The 23,962-nt window shown below is 43.4% G+C and overlaps 3 protein-coding genes across 3 annotated transcripts in view; all 3 read right to left on the reverse strand.

Annotated features, from left to right (window-relative positions):
• patl2 (PAT1 homolog 2) overlaps positions 1 to 3,380 on the reverse strand; it is a gene marked incomplete at its 5' end in the record, with an annotated part of 7,234 nt that extends 3,854 nt beyond the window's left edge. The window contains 8 exons of the mRNA XM_080517480.1: positions 1 to 52; positions 233 to 330; positions 1,439 to 1,600; positions 1,688 to 1,741; positions 1,820 to 1,882; positions 1,966 to 2,121; positions 2,223 to 2,254; positions 3,302 to 3,380. Coding sequence (XP_080373606.1) covers positions 1 to 52; positions 233 to 330; positions 1,439 to 1,600; positions 1,688 to 1,741; positions 1,820 to 1,882; positions 1,966 to 2,121; positions 2,223 to 2,254; positions 3,302 to 3,380 — 696 coding nt within the window. The remainder of the gene's footprint in view (positions 53 to 232; positions 331 to 1,438; positions 1,601 to 1,687; positions 1,742 to 1,819; positions 1,883 to 1,965; positions 2,122 to 2,222; positions 2,255 to 3,301) is intronic.
• Positions 3,381 to 5,179: 1,799 nt separating this feature from the next.
• On the reverse strand, positions 5,180 to 15,363 carry LOC308145372 (transforming growth factor beta-1-induced transcript 1 protein-like). Its single transcript, XM_080516780.1, has 11 exons — positions 15,228 to 15,363; positions 11,254 to 11,402; positions 11,121 to 11,176; positions 10,649 to 10,791; positions 10,480 to 10,561; positions 9,593 to 9,677; positions 8,666 to 8,887; positions 7,462 to 7,635; positions 7,291 to 7,372; positions 6,523 to 6,671; positions 5,180 to 6,030 (listed from the first exon to the last, which is right to left on the reverse strand). Exons 1-11 carry the CDS (start codon positions 15,238 to 15,240, stop codon positions 5,764 to 5,766), a joined length of 1,422 nt encoding a protein of 473 aa, XP_080372906.1. The 5' UTR covers positions 15,241 to 15,363; the 3' UTR covers positions 5,180 to 5,763.
• Positions 15,364 to 20,063: 4,700 nt separating this feature from the next.
• LOC308145456 (elongin-B) lies at positions 20,064 to 23,951 on the reverse strand. The gene is made up of 4 exons (XM_080516908.1): positions 23,890 to 23,951; positions 22,924 to 23,058; positions 22,615 to 22,723; positions 20,064 to 21,051 (listed from the first exon to the last, which is right to left on the reverse strand). Exons 1-4 carry the CDS (start codon positions 23,890 to 23,892, stop codon positions 20,939 to 20,941), a joined length of 360 nt encoding a protein of 119 aa, XP_080373034.1. The 5' UTR covers positions 23,893 to 23,951; the 3' UTR covers positions 20,064 to 20,938.
• Between the last annotated feature and the right edge of the window lie 11 nt (positions 23,952 to 23,962).

Here is a 23,962-nt window from a genome sequence, read left to right on the forward strand (position 1 = left end):
GAGCAGTCGCTGGTGTTGGGGATGGAGCTGCGTGACGGGACCGGGGTACCTGCTGGGGGGGAAATGGACACCTTGACAACGACAGTCCAACGTTGGCGGCGTGGGTTTCACGTACTCACGCGTGAGGAGGGACACTGCCAAGCGATTCATTCGCCCGACGTCGTCGGGGGGGAAATATTTGAGAGCACAAATCAAACATCGGAAGTCTCTGAGAAACAAGATCATCCCTCACCTGAACGGCTGCACCGGGTTGGAGGAGGGGCTGTAAAAGCTGGACGGCCTCGGGGAGTTGGTGCCAAAGCGAGGCTGCATCATCTTGGGAGTCAGAGGCTGGAGAGAGAAAAGGATAGCTCATGAAGGGGGGGGGGGGGGGGAAACAAAAAACAAAACAAAAAAAAACCAGAGGCGTCATGATCAAATGAAACCAATGGCTTCCAACCTGGTAACACTGGCGTGGCGTCAGTGGTTGGCGAGAAAAGACTGGTGTTCCTGGTACTGCTGGCACCTGCATCTGCAGGACAAAAACAACACTCCAGCTGCTGACGGCTTTAGTTTATATGTTTGACCTGAAGTTGCTTTGAGACCAAGTTGGGGGCTTTTTTTCCCCCGATGGGAAATTTGCATTTGTTAGCGGGTTTTCTCCAGTTTTGATGCGTCAGGTTTTAGAACATAAAACCTGACGTATTTCCTCATGGAAATATCTAATGCAAAGTTGTCTTATGATTTCCCTGCTCCAGTCAGGTGATGTGGCCCACAACCTAAACCGAATATGAAGGCCAAGGTTTAAATGAGTATGAGTAAAGCTGCTGTATCTTTATCACTGATGGAACCTGAGCGCCCTCTAGTGGTATAACCAAGTCCTTTTCTAAACAATATGAACATGAACTTGATGTTTAAAATAGGCTTTCCTTTAATTCGAAAATTGTTATGCTTAATGTTCTCACTTGCTATTTTATTACAGACCAAAAAAAAGGTTGTTGATACCAATTGTTACACTGAATTGACAGCATTTATTTCACACACTGAATATATACAGGCCAGGAGTGTCAGCACCACCTGTGGGCTAAAGGCAGCCTGTTAAAGGACGCAATGGTAGTTTTTGCAACTTCGTCACAAAGAACACTCAACTTTACTCCATAAAAAACAAAAGACTGTCATTTGCAGTATTTTAAGTTTCATCAAAGTGGAAAGACTGCATTTGCACCAGGGGGCTTCACTGAAAATACCAAAATAAAATACACCGGACTCAGTTTTCTTGAATTAATCTCTTTGCAATAAACAAAGGAAAGTCACACACAAATAACGTCATTGTACTGGTTCAGTCCACTCCAGAGCCAGTTGTGCTTTATGTGACCCCGATGAGGTTCACACAGTTGATTTAGGCTTAAATAATCCATCACTAACTCCTCCGTGGTTAAAGAAAAACAACCACACTCACCTGAGAGCCTCCTCTTTGACCGTACATCACTCTGGAGTAGGAGCCTCTGGCTTCTCCTCTCCTGCCCCCGAACATGAAGGGAGGATAGGGCAAATCCAGGAAGGTGGAGTTGGTGGGCTGTCCTCGTCCTCTGTGACCGATCACACACACTATAGCGCTGTCCTACAAGACACAAGGACACGGGACATGAAGGCCCAGCTGTTTGTTTAGTTTGTTTTTTTCCCTGCCATTTTCTTCAGCGTCTTTGACCTGAAGTATTGATCCTGAGGGTTTCCTGAGCTGTCTGTCAGAGGGCGCCATCATCTGGTCATAAACAACAAACTGTCAGCAGAATATAAACTCTGAATGGCTCTGCACTCTTTTTTTTTTTTTCAAACTCACATTTTCCTTGAAGGCATTCTCGTGCATGGCAAATCCACAGTCCACGATGGAACTGTCCAGACTCTGGACAGACAATAGACCAACGTTAACATTTTCAAAAAGATAAAAACAAACAAAAATGTTTTTGGTCAGTTTGTCCTGGTCACCTTGAGGCTGGGCCGCCCCTCCACCATCCTCACCACAGAGGGGTCGTCGAACAAGGTCCCTCTGGCCAGTCGGCCCTTCTGCCCCCACCCTCCGCCACGCTGCCTGAGGGGAAGCCGGCACGGATGCTGTGGCTTCTGTGTGAGAGGCGAGGAGGCCTTGTGGGACGACACAGGCCTGAGGTCGGGTGGAGGTGGTGGGGGAGGAGGAGGAGGTGGTGGAGGGGGGAGGCCTCTGAAAGCTTCTGCAGGCTGCCGACCACGTCCTCCGTGGCATCCTGAGCATCTATATCTAGGAGACGGACAGGAACGCAGGGAGAAGCTTCAACATTTACATACCAGCTGAATTGATGCTCTTTTTTTTTTCTTACATTTATCATTTCATGCATTTTGTTGGAAAACTTGGAGTGAGTTCAAGTTTTATCCTGCTACAATTTATACCAAAGCATTTCTGAATTGTTCATTTAGGACCGTCGGTTCAGGATACCTGAAAAAGTCCACGTCAACAAATTCACCAGAGTTGACCAATAGCAAATATCAGGGTTATGATTGGTTTTAAACTCTGTTCCTTCATTCTTTCCCACCATGCATTAAAAAAAAAAACTTTGCTCTCATGTAGAAATAGAGGCCGTTCATATTGTCATAATTTAAAACAAAAAAAAAAAGACTGAATACGTCTTTTAGGTGGGTTTGTCCTGAGCTCAGAGTCTGATGGGACCAGCGACAGAACACTGCAACCTCGAGGTTAATAGCTTGATAAAAGGATATGGACAGACAGGTTTGGTTATTCCAACGAAAAATATATGTATCTTAATATCATCAAGGAATTTAAAGAAGATCTTCAAAGATTATTTAAAAAAGGCCTTCAAATTGCACATCAGCAATAATTGCCATCATTTTTGAATGCCATGGATTAAAAAAAAGTGTATATTCATTCCACATTGTACATAAAAAATGTATTTACCTAGTCATGTTTAAACATCTACATGACAATAATATGGTTCATTTAAATCTTTATTCCTCATACTTAATCTGACTAATTATGTAGTGGAGGTGGTGTAGGCTTGTCTCACAGTGGGAGCATCTCTAGTTTTCCCATTTTCATGTTCTCTCAGTCCACCACCAATCTGAACATTTGCGATACATTCCCATTGGAGTGAGAGTTTGACCTTTGACCTTCAGGAAGATGAGGGCTGACGGAAAGGCTTTTGAAGTTCGGTCCATGTGCCACCATGCAGTCTCCTGATTCTTAATTATTATTCTTATTATCATGAACCCTAGTGCACCTGCAGCTGCACAGGCCGGTTCCAAGGAAGCCACCAGGGAGATTCCTACCCACCCATCCCAAAGGTCTCTTCATTGTAGACGTTTATCTCCTCGTCCTCCTCGGCCATGGCCTGCAGCAGCCCGCAGTCCATGTCGGCTTCACCCGCGTCCTCCTCTCCATCACTCCACTCCCCTCCATTCTCAGGCCACTGGGGCTCACACAGCTTCTCCACGTCCTGCCGGGAACCAGACACACGGTGCACTTTACCACATTATTATTGAAGAACTTGACATTTCCATTGTGATTGTGAATATATTGTTGATATGTCGAGATTTGTAACAATCTGGTACAAAAAACCCAACATAAATGGAGCCTTTTCCTTTAAAAGCAAGATAAACTGTAAAATGTGGCTGACTTACTTGTTGCTGTTCCGAATCACACATTGTGTATTTAACCCGATAATTTGCAGCATTTGGAAGACAAGAGGGGAACTTTCTTCTTGTGCGCCTGCCTTCTCTGCACGCGCAGACGCTCATTAACCTAAATCACCTCACCTGTGACTTAACGAGGCGCGCGCACGTCAGAAGGAGCGCGCCGACAGCGACCTCCAGTGGCCAAAGTCACCAATTAACACTTTTCTGCGGCTGTTGGGAGCTGCGTTGGAACGGCGAGGCCAATTCCTTAGTTTCTATTGTTTATTTATTTGTTTGTTTTTGTTGAATACGAGAGTTCAGACTTCCAGCTTTGATTTCCTGCTATGTACACCTGGAGGCGTTAAACAAATCAGCTCACGCCTTTAATTTGAACCCACCCATTTTTTTAAATGAGCAAAAAAAAAAAAGCATTGGAACGTGATTGACAGGTGTTTCTTGTTGCCTCTCAGGTCGATTGTTCCAACGTTGCAAGACTGGGTTTAACCCATAAAGTAAATAAATAAATAAATAAACAATAAAAGAGAAAAGCAAGCCAGTGTAGAGTCCAGGTTCCTGTGGGATCCTCATTTAATATTTATGCTTGATAAAAAAAAATCTGGGTTTTATCTTTTAGTTGATTCCTTGCAAAAAACACACAATCATGGAGAGAAATGACAGTAAAAAGTGGAGAAACATGTCTTCTCCAGATGATGAGGGAATTACTTTGAATTAGATAATGACAAAAAATATTTTAATAAGAGCGTTACTGGCAGAAAATTGAAGATTTGGTTTACCGACATGGAAACGACGCTGTAAAGGGAGACGGTTTTCTTCTGGGGTGCTTTTATTTTCTTTGAGTCGTTTTCCTCTCAGAAAGTTTAAAGCCTCATTACATTATTTGTTGCATGTTTCAAAAATAAAAATAATTCGATTGTTTTGGTAACGGTTTGTAAACAGTTGCAATGTTTCACAATCACACGTTAAAAAAGAGCACAAAAACTGCGTTTCAATACCTGATATTTAAAAAAAAAAAGATATATATTTTTTTTTAATGTTCAGTGTGAGAGAAGATTCACAAATATTTTTTTTGCAAATATGAAATTAATAAGTTCTGAGGATTTTACAGGTATGCCCAGTCATAAAGGTGCTGATCTGGAAACCCTTTCCAGTCAGTAATTAAATCATTTTATACAAAAAAAAGGTGCTTTTAAATCTTCATAAATGTTTATTTCATGCATTTTGAGGCAGTTGTTTTAATTTTCTCCCTGCGTGCAACATGCAAGGAGAGTGAAGTCTGGAGCATTTATCCCATTATACTTTTGTAACCTCTCAAAATGACAAGTAATGGCAGTGTTTCTTTGAATGTACTTAGTTTTACAGATCTGAGATCTGTAAAACGTTATTGGCAGTTGGTTTCCACTTACCAAGAATACATTTCTTTCTTCTCACACATCCACCCACGAAGATGTTTTCTTTGGTCAATAGTCTGTTCATTTATTCACAAACACAACTGCACCACAATTTTTGTTTGCCTTCTTTTTATTCTTTGGAATGGTGTTTTTTTTTTTTTTTAGGCATTTGCATAGAGCAGTAATGAATAGGTAATGTAAAATATATGACTTTAAACATAAGCTTTGGTACACATAAACATACAGAGCGGTCAGCATACAATATATATATATATAAAAAAAAGCACTTGCAGTCACATGTATACTTTTTTGCAATATAAAGCAAATATATTAAAGGGGATTTTTTTTTTTGCAATACTGAAACAGGTTTTCAATAGGAACAATACATTTGCTCTCAATAAAATGCTACCTTTGGCAAAAACAACTCAATTTTCAATATTCAATTTGAATCAATATGGTATGTAAACAGTTACATACAAGACAACATTTTGTGTTTGCAGGACCAATGCTACTATTTGTTTGTTCTCATGCCAGTCCGAATGCAGTCCACCTTTTTTTTTTGTCCAATGAATGAGAAAGTTTTCTCTCTCTCTTTTCTCAACCCTCAAATATTCATGATACCAACAAAGAGACCAGCTCCACCCTCGGGGGAGGGGAAGGGGTGTGGTAGGGTGGTGGTGGGGGGGGTGGAGGGAGGAGTAGGGATCCTCCCTCAGCCGAACAGTTTGATGAAGCAGGGGTGGCAGTAAGGCTTGTTCTCCTGCTCCTTGAAGCAGCCTTTGCTCAGGGGCTTCAGGCAGAAGTGGCACACCAGGTGGTGCGGGTGGAACTTGGCGCCCATGGCGGTGACGCAGCGGCCCAGGATGGGCTGCTGGCAGGCCTGGCACACGCTGCCGCGGGACTGGTGGTAGTGGGCCTCGCACAGGGGCTTCCCCTCGTGCTCGAAGAAGCTGCCGTTGACGAAGGGGCTGTAGCACTCCTGGGGAGGGGAGACGGGCGAGACGGGAGAGATTCAGCATCCTGTAATTAGGACGTTTCCCACGATGACATAACCCCCGTTTCCACTCCGCGCGTTTCCTCTCAAACTCTCGACCACAACAATCAGTGCCCAGATCCCAAACGGCACCGGGAGCCAGTTGCAAGGACGGAAAACGAGCGTTTACAAACTAATAGAGTCGTACATTTCTATTATTATCACAGCCGTGATGCCAGGCGACTGGCAAAACACAGAAACAACAATTCTTTCATTTACTTTTAATCTATTGATGCACCGATCATTTAAAAAAGAACTCATCTCCCGTGTTTGTACAGTTTCTCACCGACTTCCTAACAACAGAAACACTTAAAATCAGAAGAAAAAACAACTAGATATGTTTCTAAATGCACCCCTGATACAATAAAAGCTTTCTCAATGACAATATCTGCAACTCCACACACACACACACACACACTCACACACACACACACTCACCCTACATACGAAGCATTGCGGGTGCCAGAGCGAGTTGAGAGCCGAGATGTAGTTCTCCAGGATGGGCTGGCTGCAGCCTTGACAGCGGGACGCAAACAGCGTCAGGAAGCACTGCTGGCAGTACTGCTGGCCGTCACGGTCGTGGAAACCTGCGAGGAGACACACGTCACAGTTTCAGCCCGTCAACACAAGCTGTCGCAGTTTTGATTCTGAAAAGGTGTGTGTGTGTGTGTGTGTGTTCCACTAATGCCAGCCCATTCATGTCCGTCCCATTGGAAGCACTTTGCAGCTAATTTATATCATACCCACATTTAGTTTTTTGTTTTTTTTATTTAATTCAGACTAATAATATGATCCCCCCCCCCTCATTTATTGAGCATCTATCTTCAGTCTAGATAAGAAGATGTTATGAGCTACAGATGAGAACATTCATGGCGGGCAGTAGCTTTTAATTTGGACAATTTTGTGCCATGGTAATACAAATCTTATGCGGTTTACACCAAATTCACAGTGGCGCAATATTTAATCTGAAAACCACACAGTTTCTTCTGTTTTCAAAGGCATGTTAGAAAATGCTCCTCAAATGTGTACGTCTGAGCAAACCGAGACAGATTTGATATCCAAATGTGAACAAATAATTAACACAATAAACCAAATTATCGCCTGCCGAAGTCAAAAGCGTGGCTGTATTTCCCGGTACGTGTCACACAGAGATAACGCAGACAGATCCAATTTATCTCCATTTATGAGAGAGAAGCTTGGCGTTACCTTCCTCTCCAAAGCCGCGGCTGCACTTGACACAGCAGAAACACTCCGGGTGCCAGTTCTTGTCCAAAGCGGTGACCATTTTCTAAAGAGCAAAAGACACCCAGTCCGTTCAGCGGGTTGGATTCAACGTTTCCAGTGTCATGAATCAGACACGCGTTTCCGCGTCCTTACGTTGAGTATGGGCTTGTTGCAGTGCGCGCAGTGAGGCGAGAAGAGGGTGAAGTAGTCGGACTCGCAGTACGGTCGGCCGTCTTTTTCAAAAAAGTTGCGGCTGCCCAACTCCGACTCGCACTCGGTGCACACGAAATGCTCCGGGTGCCACACCTTCCCCAGAGCCGTCACCACCTGCACAGGCACAAGGCACGGTGAGACCAAACTGCAAATATGTTTTAAAGACCCCGAAAGACAAAACTTCTTTGAAAGCAGATACCCAATGCATCCAATTCATAATTAAAGTTGTTTTATTTAATAATATTTTTGTAACTGTTTCATCATATTGTAGTGGATTGTTACTCAATAAGATGTACGGTTGTATAATTTCTTTTCCGGTGAGAACTTGATGCCATTTATTGACATAGTTTAGTCTACAAATGGTTAAAAGTGTCAGGTGGGCCAGTTTAAACCATCTCATTTACTTATGAATGAAATACACTGGTGTGGTTTTTAAAAACAACTGCAAAACGTCGCAAAGTTGTTAAGTAATATTTGGTATCTTCAGAAGTAATTCAATAGATTTCTCAGGAATCTGTGCTTTACGTCTCCTTCTCCTCCCGACATTTGACAGAAATATCTGTACTTCCTATGAGTTGAATTTTTAGAACCGTGTGAATGAGTCAGTTATAATAAAAGTTTCAAAGCAAGCGACAATGACAGTTATCCATGATGAAGTCGAGCAATTTGACAATTATAATCCCAACGATTGGGCAGCATAAACTGGTTGAACGTCAAAATCTTGTGTTTGAATTTCAAAAAATACCAAAGAATGTAACATAAATTGTGGTGGCGCCTGTTTTCACTTTTCTTTCTAATTTTGACACATTTAGACCAAGAAATAATTAATTGAATATTGAAATAATTACATGTGTTAATGTAATTTTAATAAATGAATGACACTTTTGAATGGGGGTATTTATTAATTTCATTTTGTCACATTTATCTTTTTATACTTCAGTATTTCAGAGCATGTACCTTTTGGACTTTGACTTAATATTGCAAACAGGAATCTGTATTTTTTCTTTTTTACAAAATAAAGCACTAAATGTACCACCTCGCCTTTTGATTCGAGCCAATGTTTAATAAAACTTTCTCCTCGCCAATCATACATTTTTTCTCTTTTAGCGGCTGGTCAGTTCAACACCGTCCACAGGTGACTCACCTGTCCCACCACGGGCTTCTGGCAGGCGGAGCAGTTCCCCTTGGAGGACGTCTGGACTCCTTGCCGGGTCAGGTCGGACTGGAGGAGCCCCAGCATGCTGTCCAGTGAGCCGCCAGACGAGGTCTGCTGCGGCGGCGGCGCCGGCTGCGGCTGCTGTTGCTGCTGCTGCTGTGGCGGCAGCGGCGGCGGCGTGGCGACCACTGGAGTGACGGGTGCAGCTGGCTTGGAGAAGACAAAGCACAGAGAGAGATCACATGTGTCTAATGGTTTTTTTTTTCCTTTCTTTCTCCCTCAGCTCATCGCAAGTTGGCCTGAAAAGGAAATTACCATCTTAATATTCACACATACTTGTGACGCTTTCTTCAGCAGCGATACGTTTCTGACCGTAGTAAAGCTTTTAAGCGTGAAATCGAGGTCACGCGGTCACATCCTGCAGACGCCGTGAAGACGGGAGATGGATAAACAGTGTATTTTACAGATTCCATAGACTCCTAGTTTGGTCTGCTCTCATCACCACCGTCACGGTTTGTTTATCATTCCCGGCTGGACGAAAACACGGGATCCAAACAACCTTAGAATTCAAAACTCGACCAAACACAGATCTGGAGTCGTCGTTTCGACCTGAAGCTGGTTAAACATTCCCACCAGACGTCTTTTTTTAAATTTAATCCAGGGCCCATATCTGCCGCCCGACTCACACTGAGGAGCATGTGTTGTGGCTAAGCTGCGTTAACAGTGTAGTCATTATGAATCGGGGCAACTATCCTCCTAAATCCACCATGAATCATTGCAGGCCGTGTGAAACGCCTGGAGCAGATGTGGACGGATGAAACATCCCTGCGGTCGCACTGTCAGCAGACGCGAGCATTTATAGTGACGATATCGGCTGACTGTTAAGTCGTGGTGATTTTTTTTCATGACACTTACTGTGCTCTGGACTCTGAAATCCGACAGCGACGCCATCAGTTTGTCCAGTTCCAGCGTGGCTGATGTTGCCGAAGGCTTTGCCGAGCTAAAACACAAAAGACAAATGCAGTTTAATCCCCACAGAAAATGGAGTTACCAAAATAAACAGGGTCATTCATTATGGTTAAAGCAAATGTATTAATTTGTGGTTTATCTTGAGGGTTTTAATCAGCTGTTGATCACTGAAACAGATGAAACTGTTTGCAGGATTTCGTTATCAAAGCTTCATTTATATAGCGCCCGTCTGTTCAAGTTGAGTCAGAAAACATCAGTTTGGTAAATGGGAACGATCAGAGGCGGACAGGGTGAAGTCCTGTTATCACGTCCTCAAAATATCCTGTGTAGAACAAACTGAATTCCTGGTACATATGTCAAAAAAACCCACAAAAAAAACATAATTGTATCATACAATGTCTTGAAAAATGGACTTACGTGTGGAATTTTACTTTTACCCTTCACAAAATCATATAGAAGTAAACTATGAGTCCATCCAGCGACATGATAAAAACCTGTTTAAGCTTTTAAGATCGTTGCAAATGTTCTTCCTGAATGGATCCATTTCCACATGCGTGCACAGTGCATTTCAATGAAAACTAATTTTAATAAACATTTCATTAAATAATAATGTTAGTAAAGTGGCTATAAATGAAATGATCTGGGTCATATGCCCACATAATCTTGTTATTGTGTACGTGTTCCCTTTATTAACGACGTCCCACAGTGTGTTCAACTTTTTTAAATGCATTTCATACAAAATACAAGGAGACAGAAGATCTATGGACGACACTGTCGGAGCCCGCCGGCTCTTCATAATGGATTCTTTGGGCCAAATTAATTTCATTTGGTACCTGGAGGACGGGGTCGTGGCCTTCTCCTTCATCTTGTCTCGCTCGTCTTTCTTCGAAGAGGGAAACTGGGCCAGGATCTCATCTGGCGACGGGCGACACAAAGTCACCGGTGAGAAAACAGCAGCGGGGGGGGGGGTGAAAAACCAAACGGCGCGAGCCGTCAACACACCTGTGATGTTGAACTGGGTGGCGTTGAGCTCCTGCAACAAGTGGTCCAGTTCACTCAGGCCTCCGCCCAGCAGCGAGGAGGAGGAGAAGGCCGGAGGAGGGGGAGGATCTGCCGTGCGGGGAGAGCGTGGTTTACACACCGTGCTGCAGGAGAGACGACATCGACGTAACAAAAAAAGAAAAAGAAAAAAAAAACATCCTGGGATTTCTCTATATAGTCCTGTACTGGGGACAGACGATTTTAAAGAAAAATTCAAGTTTCGATTCAATGAATCAAGCTTTAACCAGGTTTAAGCAAAAGAGCAACAGCAACTAAGGAAAGCCATAAGGAATTATAGAACGGAACGTGAAAAAAAAACACCTCAGATTTGCTAAATAAAACTCGTTTTTAGCTACAAATTCGACAAAACTGGTTTTTCGCCCAGGCCTGTCCTGCACATACAGGAAGGTGAGAGGGCAGAGGTGGAAGTTACCTGTAGAGTTTGTCGGGGGCGGAGTTCTGCGAGGATTTCATTGCAGCAGAAACCGTCTGAGTGAGGAAACGGACCGCTTTAGTGAATGAAATGCAAACCGACGAGTGAAATGGACGAGTGAAAACCATCCCACCTGCTGCGGCGTGTAGGCGGGCGGCGGCGGGCGGGCCTGCGAGGAGTCCTGGGTGGCCGTGTCGGGGTTCTGCGGGGGATCGGAGGTGAGCAGGACCGGACAGCGAGGGAGAGGAGAACCCGTGTTCTCCAGGTCAGCCAGGAGTGCATCTGGACAAAGCGAATGGGGGGAAAAAACACACACACACTCACACAGCGGTACAAACCACGACGCCCTCAAAACACACGCGAGTCTCGCTTTAGTTTTATTGAAGATGAAGCACATTTACCCCCCGTCCCTCCATGGTGTTAATGTATTAGCTTGTTCATGAAGCATTAAAGAGGTCAAAGGTTTGACGCATGCACACAGACAATGAAGGACGTGACGGACGAGACGCATGCGGACGCATGCGAGAGACAGCTACGTACCAAACACAACAATACGAGGACTGAGAGGGTAGTTAGGTGGCTCAGGCAGTCCTGAGGAGACACAGACAGGCTCGTGTGAAACAACACGGCGGCAGCGGGTCGGACGACGGCGTCTCCCGAGGACACCCGGAGCGGGCGCGACTCGGGATCTAATCGTAAACGTTAAGGCGGCGCACATATTCCGGCATTCATATCCCAGACATGCTGACATGGAGAGGAAGCAGAGGAGGAAGAGTGTTTGGCGACTGATATCAAAAGCCACTCCCCCCCTTAAACTTACTTATTTCTTACATCACTTAGTACTGAAAAGGTTCACATATAAGACTAAAATGAGGAAAACACAGTGTGGAAATGTCTCTAAACACTATAATAATCCAGGTATTTTACATTTTATGCGTCGTCCCTTCTATTCCATCATTGTGTCTTTAGCGTCATGTTTTGGCTTTAGTTTCTCGTAAAAGTCAGTGTCTCGTTTAATGTTTGTCTCTCCTGTATTACTGCTACACCCCCCTCGCTTCGCCCCATTTTACCCCCCGATTGTTGTCGACTGTGCCTCATTGTTTCCCCCGCCTTCTGTGCTTTTATCCAACGTATGTAATCCCATGTTGTTCTGTTCAAACCAGAGTGTTAAATGTTAAATTGTGCATGTGTATACAACTGGAAAGTACTTTTCAAACTGTAATTTACTGAATGACAGATGAAATTAAGTCACTTTTATTGTTTTTGTTCATACAAATGACACTTGACAAATTGTTACACCAAGCATGGGAGAGCAGAAAAAGAAGTATTTTCCATATTACCACTCGTATAACCCGCAGTTTACAGCTTCCCTGTTTTATCAACTCCAGTTCATACAAACGTTTCTGATGAATGGGCGCTCAGATCAATCGAAGCAAAATGTGACCAACACAGATGTGAGTTTTTAAATCTCTGAGATCAAAACACTGCCTCCAGTGAATTTGGGTTTTAGAACACTGGATACGACCCTCGGCTGAAGTTTATTTGATTTTCCGGCACCTCTGTCTTGCGTAAGGTCACATAAGAGTTCAGAGACAATCTGATTACAGCCATAAAATACAATTTGGACGAAGTTGAATGGTCATTAAAAGTCACTGAGAACTCATCATGATTATTTCTGATGATGTAAATGTGTTGAAAATGTCCCTCCCAAGCCAGAACGTCCCCAGTAGAGCACTTACTGACTCCGAAAACAATGATTAGGGGAAAAATGGATGAGACGGGCTTTTAATTGGAGAAAGTTGGCACCATCAGTGAGAGTTTTGAATGTAATGACACTGGTGACGGTTTGAGTAAGTGATGTAAAATATCAGTTAATTCTACCATAACAACAGCTTCAGCCATTTTTCTTTAACGTATCCAAGGATGGAGAAAAGACTTCACCGGCATCAACACCGCTAGATCTTTCTCCCGCAGACTTCTTATTGTCATGCGCATATAATGACAGATGAACAGTTAATAGTCTGTGTCATTCTGCCAGATTTACAGCGGCGTCGTTTGGTTGGAGAACCTGAGAAATTAAGCCGTTGGCCATCAATTAAGACTGTAACGAGTCGGAGGCACACATAAAGTCACAAAAAGAAAAAGGCTCAAGCAGAACATGAGTTCGTTCTGAGGATTTATCAATGGAAACTGTAGACAAATGCCATCGTGTTGCATGTCGACCGATTAGAAGACTGCCATCCCCGCTGGTGTTTGTTTTTCAGTCTCAACCCTCGAGGTGCTCATTGTTTGTCTCAGTTGAAACAGTCAAAGTTCACTTTCTCTCTCTCGGCTCTCGGAAGGTTTTGTTTCTTACACACCTGAGAAAAACCTGATCTACATGAAAACGGTGAGCACTTGAATTGGCGAAGAGAGAGAGAGCGAGAGAGAGAGAGAGAGAGAGAGAAGTCAACATCTGGCCTGATACAATTCACCATTGTGGTCTTTTCCGCCACAGATGATTCACACTCCGGGTATACGACCATGTGGTGAGAATCTTGTGCTTATACTACTTACCCTCCGTCTGTCTGCTGCGTCTCTGACACACACACACACACACACACACACACACACACACACACACACACACACACACACACACACACACACACACACACACACACACACACACACACACTCTTACAGACTGAACTGCACATATAAGGAGCTGAACTTCTCTCAATGGGAATTGTGACCATATTTAGAGCTGCTGCCGGCCGACTTGTTTGTCTTGGCCATAAGGCCTTCTCCAACATGAGGTCTCCCTCCGACGGATCCGCCGCGCAAAACCTACGAACATCGTCGGACAAAACGGCGTGAAGCCGAGGAGTCTCAAACATGGCCACCGCCTTCCCCTCACTCACCCAGTCACCCAGTAACTCTAGTCTCGCTGCCGCCCAATCCAATCCAGATGTGCCCAACATTTGCTTGGCTACCTCTCACCATTCCTCCCTGTGCTGCGTGAAAAGCACAAATGTCTGACTTCTGAAGTCGACCTCATGGAGAAACGAGCAAAAGTTTCAGACAGCCGTAAGGCCATTTTTTATTTTCTATTTTCATATGAACTCTGTGGCTTTTTTTTTTTTTTTTACAAACAGCAGTTTTTGCCCCGGGGCTATTTCAGGGAGCTTTTCCAAACAGAGCTGTTCTCGAACACAAAGACTCACACGATGTTGTTCTGAGAATAAAATAATTCAGCATCATTTAAAAATAAAACGATGCAGGACACATTCCTCCTTCATTTCCTTAAACCATTTAAAAAAGAAAAAAGAAAAAAGGAAAACATTCAGTTGGACATTGGCTTTCTCCCTATCTCTGACTTGTTAATGGTAATGGATGGGCCGTGGATGCTTTTAAATCTAATTTGCAGATTATTCAATTTGCAGCCCATGCATGAAAAACTCAGCTGTCAGCCAGACAGGCGGATGTTGAAAAAAGGTGCTGGTTCAAGTAATTAACCAGCTTGAGTATGTGTTTGTGTGTGAAGAAGAAACATCATATAATAGTTTTCTATGTCACAGTCAGGAGCAGACCTGTGTGACCTTTTATGGACCCGACCCAAAGAATCCGTTTGTCAAAAGGAAATGTTATGTTCATGTTGTACAGAATAGTAACTCTTGAGAGTGTCCACTTTACAATCTGAATCACTAAACATGCAAACAAATGAAGAAGTCGAGCAGGAACTATGCAACATAAGACATTGATATTAACTGAGCAGCACTATGAATGATAGTCTTGTCTGAAGGCATCACATGTTTCAAAAAAAATAAATCCTTCCTTTCACAAAGGAAAAAAAAGTCACATTTTAAGATCTGCCTTTGCCTTTAAGTGCCATCTTATATCCCAGTAGTATTTATTAAAAAAACAAAACAAATCCTGCTTCCATACGTCCTTGTAGGAGCTGGACTCTGTTGCACCGCCAGAATCAACACCGAACCTTATTTCCTCCGTTTGGACGCACCACCCCTTCTTCCCATAGATCCCGTCAAGATATCCCAACATGCAGAGAGACAAACGGAAAAAAAAAAAAAAAAAAAAAAAAAAACCGGGGTAGCAGCAGCTACTTACCCAAATCCTCCATGATCGCACCTCTGCAGATGGTTTGGTGACACGGCGGCGGCGTAAAGACGCTCCCGGCGTAAAGACGCGCTGACGGAGCCTCGGTCTCCTCTATTGTCTCTCCGTCCGGGCTGGACAACTTCTGGACACCGTTATCCGCCAAGAGAAAGGGAGGAGGAGGAGGAGGAGGAGGAGGAGGAGGAGGAAGAGGAGGAGGAGGAGGAGGGCGTCTCTCTCTCTCTTCCTGTGTAAAAAGCCTGCCAGGAGCGCAGACCGGAGAAGAGGCGTAGTTCAAATGAGTGTGGTTCACAAACCCGCATTCCCCCGGACACAAGACGTCACCCTGGACATTCCGAGTCCATATTTGGGAGAGAAAATTAAGGATTTACTGCCTCTGGGGGCTAAACAAAGTGTGACGAGGCGGCCGGCGCACTTGTGAACTTGGAACACATTAAAAAGCGGGTGTCCCCCACTGTGATGAACTGAAATTTAACTTAAACTTTGACGGTCACACGCACACACATATATATAGTTGCTAATTTTCTGTATTACATAATGAAATTAGAGCTATAATTTTGTCAGCTTTGCTATTTTCTGAGCTGTTACAGAAATAGTTTTTGCAGTAAAGTTAATTTCCCCATTATATATAATGGGAAAATGAGCTTTACTGCATATATATATGTATTCCTTCAATGTCATGATGCAAATCTGTGCTTTTCTTTAAATATAAACATTTGATAGTTTAACACCCCTTTTTTTATTGTGATGTCTTCACAAATATGAAAAGGAAGAACATAATTATGGCATCAGCCTGATCTCAGATGACCCTCTGCCCCCCAGCTGGACAGGCCCATCTCACACTAAGAACATAAATAATATATCAGGGGGATTTAAAGCAGGGGCGTCAAACACGAGGGGCTAAAACTGGTCTGCAAGATGCTCCAATCTGGCAATTTTTTAAAATTTCAATGAAAACTAAAGTAAAAAAACTAATTCTATAAGAGTGGAGGACACAACACAACCCTGAGACTCTGAGATCATTGAGCACAAACATAGCATTAGCCAGTAAGCCATACTGTCACTGTGAGTTTATAAAAACACCCATAATGCAACAGTTATAGGTGAATTTCTAATCAATTTTTTACATTTCACTGTATTTTGCATCAGAAGGTTGTGATTGTCGTAAACATCGGTGTAATTGTGTTTTATGAAAATATAGACTTTTCAATCATGCAGACTCTGTGTCACAACAAAGATTTTAATGTTTTTCTCTGAATTTCCCAGTTGTTGTTTAAAGTTTAAAGAATGCGGGGCCCTGAACTAGAATGCATGAATGCACAAAATGGCATCCCATCTGTAAACATCTGGAAAGCGATGAGGCCACTTGAATTCTGGAACAGGAGCGTTGTCCCATTCCTGTCCGATGTGAAACTCTTCACCAGTCCTGTTCGTTCACACGCTGCTCGGCTTCACTGTGCTGCAGACCAGACCTTCCATCAACTGGGAAAAACATTTTGGTGTTTCCTCATCTCCAAAACGTGCATTTTGAGATAAATTGGTTGTTTTAAACAGTGTGTGTCCTGAGGCACAGTGAGTAAACGATGGACTTCATTGTGAACATTATTGGTTGTTATTAAAACACACAAAAAATAGTTTTATTGGCTTGTTTTTCTTGCTAAATCCTATATAGGAATCTCACGAAGCTGGAACTTACTCAGAGACGCGGAATGTTTTCCCCCTATTGTTATTACGATGAAGTCTCTTTAACAAACTGGACAGAAAATGTGAACCTATTCATTTCAGATTGTAATCAAATAGAGCACGCTGCACTGGGCAGATGATGACGTATGTTCTGTACAAAGGCAAGATGCCAACCTGCACTCCAACACTGCACAGGTTCTTTTTTTTCTCATGTTAGTTTAATGAATAAAGCCTATAAAGAAAATCATGTCTGCATGTTACCACAAATATGCTGGCCTGAGGTTTTGGCATCCATTCTGATCACTGGTTTGTTTCATTTAAAAACAAAGGTTCTTTTGACATGTTTTCAACTTGACCTTCATATATATTTCTATTACGAGTTAAGCACAGTCGAAGAAATAATGGTTCTGTCTCCATTTACTCTAATGCTTTCCTGCTAAAGTGAATGAATTGACTCGACATTAGTGCTCCAATATGTATGAAAGGAATTAGAGGGGAGTGGAATCACCCGGCGATAAAGACTGGAGAGGAAGTCGCAGCTTCTGATAGAGAGAAGACTGAGTTGATATCTAAAGCTCTTATAAAAATCCATAGTTCTGATAATGAGCGTGAAGTGAGGGCGAGAGAAGAAGAGCGACAGCTACAGACATCCATCAGGGTTGTGTGAGCAGGGTACTATTGACGAGACTGTGGATCATTTTAATCTTAATTGTTATAAATACACTTGAGAAAGAGAAAGCTGAAGGAGGTGATATATTCCAGAATAAAGGAGAACTCACGGGGGGGATAATTCTATTCAAATATTTGAGATCAATCCAGATTTAAGACTATTAGGTGTTCACACTCCTGTACAGAAGGTGGTGGTAATGCACCTCGAAAGCTGGTGCCGTCCACCATTGAACTGAGAGAATAAGATGAAGCAAAGCCCCGGGAAGTTTCATCCTGTGGACACGAGACACGCGCACTGGAGAAGCTAAATTGCTTTTTTTCCCCCCTCCTCTGCAATAAAAATGGCCTTTTCACCTAAAAGACCTAAAAGAGAACAAGCACTGCATCAGATTTTGAAGAGTGAGAATGAAGGAGAGTTTGGAATAGAAAGTTTTCTGACCGACGAGCTGGACTATGAAGACCGAACTGCTCCAGCAGAGGATTCACTCATTGATTTGTATTACTTTATATTTTAGGTGTATGTGTGATTAAAAAAAATACGACATATGTGGTTATTGACTTATTTGTTTTTTTGGTTTTCGTCATGAGCAGGGCTGCAACCTGAAACTGCCTCCGTGGAGCTTAAGGCATTTTTTGTGGTGAGCGTTGTGGGGCGGGGCGGGACGGGACGGGATGGGTTTTCACGCGGTCCAACTGAAGAGTTGTGGATAGTACGGAAAGAACTTCCGCTACCCTTCCGTTGAGGTACGGGGCATCGAGGAAGGGGTCCGCGAGAAGGAGCGACGGCGCTGCCGCCTGCTGATTGGCAGTGACGATCATCACTCGACTTTACCGCAATATTTAATTATTTCATCGGCCTTAAACCCTCCGTTGTTGTTTACACGCGCCTCGTTGCGCTCACTGGTTGATTTGTTAACTGGGTTTATTGAAACGTCGGCGCATCTTTATAACCCCAGGCAGAACCTTTCGAATTGACGAGAGGATGGGAGCACCCAGGGAGGCCCATGCAGGAATGAAAACCAAACCGGGTGTTAAACTCTTTGTTTTAGCTGACAGCGGCAATGGCTACACCGTTGACTTTTCCCATTTACGACGGAAAGTCGCAGTTTTCCTCAGGGAACGGACTCTCGTACAACTCTGTCACGTCCCTGGTGAAGCCGGCCTTCCTCGGAGGTGGGTTCCACCTCTATGTGGACAATGTCTACACCAGCCCGAAGCTTTTCAAAGACCTGCTTCAGGTACCGAGAACACAGGAGAGACTGCTCTAAAACCAAGAACCGTCTGACGAGGACGGACGCCAGAGGCCCAATCAGATGGATCTGTGCAGAACCAGTTGTGTTTGTCAAATGGATGGCCACCCGAGAGGCTGCCATCTGTTCCATTCATGGGGCATTCGCTGGACAGACCATCAGGAAAAAAAAATCCATGCCCAACACCTGTCCTGGAGTACAAGCACATATGGGGAGCCGCGCTAACGGGTCAACTGACTCAATACACCACAAGCCCTCGCGCTGTTACCAGACGTTTCATCACCCTGTGGACATCGCCGCCACAAATAGCTACCGCCTTCACAAAGAACCGTGCGGCCAAAAGCAGATGAAGCCCATGACCGACAGGGTTTTCCTGGAGGAGCTGACGGCACAGCTGCGCGGCATCACGGTCGCCGTCCCCCGGTCCAAGACACAGGGCGGCCACGCGCCGGTGCCTGTTGCCCCGCCGGCTAACGAAAGCAAGAGGGCTTCATATGGCCGAAAGACCTGCACACGCTTCTGGACGACCAGAGACGCCCGGCAGGACACCTGGTAGAAGTACAGAGTGTGATCAGTCGCTCTACATAATCAGTGTTTTGAGGCGCGGCCCTGCTGAGCCGTCTGACACAAAGTGCCTTTTTGGAAATAGTTTGAGCAATTTATCTTTGTTCCAACGTAAACATTCATTATGTATATTTATCCATACTTTGCTGGTTTTGGAATAAATTGAGTCAATTTTGTTGCATTTTTTCCCCCCCAGTCTTCATGGGTCGTATTACCATTTGCACATTTAAGTGACACTCCTGCAGCATAAATATTCAGATAGGCCAAGTTGTTCTGGGTGGAAAAAAAGCAAAATGCCTCATTTTTATGCAAAGAGTCCAGGCACTCCAAAAACAGGAAAGGGCAGTTTATGATGAATTCTGCCTCACTGAGATTCCGTGACATGCTCAGGACAATTATTGTACCTGCTTTTCTTGTTACACACAACAAAAGCCTACTGCACCTACATCCCTGCTCACTTACATTTAAGTCTCAAGTGTCTTCAGAAAATCCATATCCAAACGGTGCCTCTTCACTAAAATGAGATTTCTGATGTTGTAAAAACTTGGCAATTGGTGGTAAAAAAACAAAAATCCACCAATATATTACGTGATACCTTAAAGGTAAAGAAAGTACCACGAGCCAAAGACCAATCCATCTTCCAAATAAAGATGCACCAGAGTAAAAAAACAAAACAGGAAAAACTTTTAATTAAGCAAGCTCACAGTTACAGGCTATGTTTGTGTGACCAGGGGAAGGCGCACGATAATGTTTGTGACATGTCATTGTATGCATTTCTGTTCATAATTAAAGTCTAATGCAGGAGGCTGCTCCCCCTGTGGATGCTGAAGGTTACAGAGAAAGTGTCCTCTGAACAAAAAAAAAAAAAGAAAAAGAAAAAACCCCTCTGCTGTCCAAGAGGCCTTTGGTCTTGGTGCAAGAAACACAACAAAGGACTGACGGGTACAACACACAGGAGAAAAAAAAAAAATAGACGATGACAAAACAAATTAACTTCTTTGTGGTATGAAATCAATTATTAAATGTACAACAAAACATGGAAACTTATCGGTGGTAGGATGATTTTCTGTGAAAATAAAGCCGTTGTTCAGAATTTGTTCATGCAGTTTGCCAATTCAAACACTGGACTCTTACCCATGCATGTTACTTCTAGAGCACTGTGACACAACTACGCCTCCACCCTTTCCAAAATATTGATAAGAGCACGCACACACGCTTTCCCAAAAAAAATCTGTTGCTCAAAAGTTTGAACAAGTTGGAGCAAATTCAAGGAGCAGAACTGCATGTGATGTGGAAATTACAGAATTTAAAACAAAAGACTAGTGAAGTAATTGTGAGGGTGGGGGGAGAGGGGGGGGTGATTCGAGATGACAGCATGAAAGTAACATAGATAAGCTCGGTTACCTACAGCGTCCCCAACCAATCGACTTAATTTATTTTACACAAACTCCACCCCGCTACTTCTTCACTGCAGTTAATCCACACGAAACCCCACTGCCAGCCTTCCCGCCATCGCGCTCGCTTGATGCCCGGTTATCACTGCACCGCCTGTTCATTGGCAGTGCTACCAGAGTCCTGGGGCTTCATCACGTCGGGGAGTTCTGGGGGGCTGGAGAAGGCCTCGACGTGCAGCTGCTCGAACATCTCATCTGGGGAGGGAGACGAGGAAACATGAGCTCCACCGCGTTTAAGTCCTGTTGTGAATGTTGCAGCAGTGAGAATTTAAATAGTCACAGGGCGCTCCCGAATAGTCCCTCCTATCCACTTTTCCTAAACCCAGTGGACGACGCCACGGTGTTGAGACTTCCTAAAGGAGTTAGGGAAAGGCGATTACGTTGTTGTGACAGTTGGAACGCTCTTCCACCAGGTGACGTAATAATTGACGGCAGCGCAGGTTAGCGACGTCTGCCACGGTGAAAAAAACCTATACATTTCTGAACATGGACCACAAAAAGCTTATTTCTAATACTTTCCCATGTGGCTCTAACCACTGATATAATCTCAAATATCAAAGGAAGAGGCTGCCATGTGAATAAATAACCACCGAGAACAGGCTGCACAAAACGTTCACCCTGTTCACTTTACAACATCCATAGCTGGGATGTGGACTTTAGATTATTTAAAGTTGTTCAAAGCATATTATTGCATCGATAACGTGACATTATCTGCTTTGAGTCACTGCGAGGTTCCCTGAACGCTGGGATGAGCAGGTCCCTTTAAAGGTTGTTGCCGCAATGAATTGTGGGGCAGCACAATGCTCTCCTTTGGTAAAGGAAGCATCAGTGTTTCCTAGGCTAAAAGGAAACATTGAGCCTCCTTTCCTTAGCTTATTGACAATTCCAACGTTCCTCATCATGGCTGCCACTGAAACACTTCGGTGAAGGACAAGGAGAGAGGAAAGGAGATAGGAAGGACTACTCGGACGCACCCATAATCTCTACTGAGGTTTTTGGTATCAAGACTGGATTGTACTTGAATATTTGATTTTCCCAGCATTAAATAGAAGAGACAATGTACATGAAACAGACTCTTTGCAATATACATAGTTATTTTATGTATAGTGCATTTAAAAAAAGATATAAAGTCATACACCCACTGAACGACCTGCCTACGTGGCTGATAATAATGAAATGGATTCAGAACAGGACTTTTACTTCTTTTTTTTTTTTTTTAAGAGAACAAATAAGCATCCAGAATCTAACGTTTCTTTTCATACTTTGCAAATTAGTATGTGGAAGTAAATTCAACCTGTATTTCAGCTAAAAGTTCCTACAGTCCATGCGACTTTAGGAGTTTATATCCATTACACATAAACATGGGTACAATAGTGAGTTTGTGCTATGCATCATTTTGGGCAAAAAAAGCAGTGTATGAAGTGAATAAATGCACCCTTTTCTTTGGAGAGTGTTGAAAGGCATTTTGTGAAAAACAGGAAATTGTGCTGAAAGATTACAGAAATGTGAATAACTTCTTTAAAAAGGGAACGGATTAATGGCACAGATCTGCCGTTTAACAAATCACAGCAGCAGTTAATTTTAGTACTGCTGACAAACTGACAGTTAAATCAGATCTGTGCACATCAAGTATCAACAGTCACAAATTAAGTTAAGTTGAATCAAGTAAGAAAATCCTGAATTAATCATTAAAGTTGTTGATGCAATCATGATAAAGGTAAACATTTCATTTCAAACAAGCTGCTCAAAGCATCGTACCATTTACACGGAAAGCCAGACCAACTGTAGCTGGAGCCTGAGGTCTGGCAGTCTGGTTGGTGAATCCACAGTCACCAAGAGTTTTGTTATCCTCTAGCAGCTGATCATCCTGTGGAACAATTATGGGACATATTTAGAAGAGGAAAAAAAAGTAATTGCAAAACATTCGATTCTGTGAAGACAAAATGGTATAAATATACAGAGGATGTCACATCAATAGAAATATTAAGGCATGTTTTCATAGACCAAACAAACAAAATAAATATTTAGACCCTTGTGATTGAGTCAAAACCCCGACACTGAACTCACTTTGTAGAGCCGCTGGTCTTCAGGAGGTCTTTTAAGAATTCCTTCCACGATACGCTTCAGGTCATACACAGTGGTGGACTCCTTGGCATCTGTGAAGATTGTGGTCTTATGACGCCGGATCATTAAAAAAACGTCCTGGAAGAGAGAAGAAACAGGATTACAGATACAGGACATGTCATGACATATTAAGTAAAGCAGAGGTTTGTTGTTTTTTACTGAGAATTTGATCATAACCATATTGTCTTTCTGACTTGGCACAGCATATTAATAGCTTCGTTAATACTGTAATTTTAGTATAGTGCTATGAATTGACCAAGGGTGAATGACAGTCAAACGATGAGCAAAATGACTTAAAACAAGAGTATTTACACTTAAAACTGAATACGACTGGTTCTTGACTGCTTTTGTCTATGATTTCATCGGCATTTTAGTCAATAGTCATTTTGTGTCGTCTGGGAAACACTCAACCAATTCAGAAACCAAAACTGTAACACATAATCGACAAACTACTCGTAAAATATTTGATCTGCAGGCTTAAAACTGTCAATTCGTGGATCCGCAGGCAGACAGTGAGCAGTGACAAGCAGACGGGAGCTCTGAGCCATTTGGCTAAAGCACCTCACTCACAAAACGATGCCCGAGATCACGTTAGAATAGCAGTAAACTGAAGCTCCACGAGGGACGTCAAAGAATACAGTCACCCGGGGATCGAAAACCGGTCATTTATCCAGGAAAAGTTACGTCACGCCCAAGGTTAGAAGGCTAATGCAGATAGCTCTCGTTACAGACTAGAATGCTAGGCTAAGGAATTTAGCTTTAGCCAGCTAGCACACTGAGATTAACGTCATTTCAACTCAAAGTGACGCCTCTTGTACCGCTAACGTCCCTACAGTGGCCCCGAAAGCCTTTACCGAGCTGACGGCCTCGGTAAAACCCCCACGCGGGAGCGACAGTACTCAAAGTTACCATTTCAGGTGGTCGGCTAGCTAGCCAGTTGCGCCAGCTCTGTGTTGTGCAGCAGACTCCGGCACCGCTTGCG

Source organism: Blennius ocellaris (assembly GCF_963422515.1).
Source record: "Blennius ocellaris genome assembly, chromosome: 21".
In the NCBI taxonomy this organism is placed as follows: domain Eukaryota; kingdom Metazoa; phylum Chordata; class Actinopteri; order Blenniiformes; family Blenniidae; genus Blennius; species Blennius ocellaris.

Coding starts and splice junctions, on each gene's coding strand:
- LOC308145372 (XM_080516780.1), bottom strand. Junction 11,177..11,253: donor CCGCCTACACGCCGCAGCAG/GTGGGATGGTTT, acceptor TTCCTCACTCAG/ACGGTTTCTGCTGCAATGAA. Junction 7,373..7,461: donor GCAACAAGCCCATACTCAAC/GTAAGGACGCGG, acceptor TTTGCTCTTTAG/AAAATGGTCACCGCTTTGGA.
- LOC308145456 (XM_080516908.1), bottom strand. Junction 22,724..22,923: donor AAGACCAGCGGCTCTACAAA/GTGAGTTCAGTG, acceptor ATTGTTCCACAG/GATGATCAGCTGCTAGAGGA. Junction 21,052..22,614: donor TCTGGCTTTCCGTGTAAATG/GTACGATGCTTT, acceptor CTCCCTCCCCAG/ATGAGATGTTCGAGCAGCTG.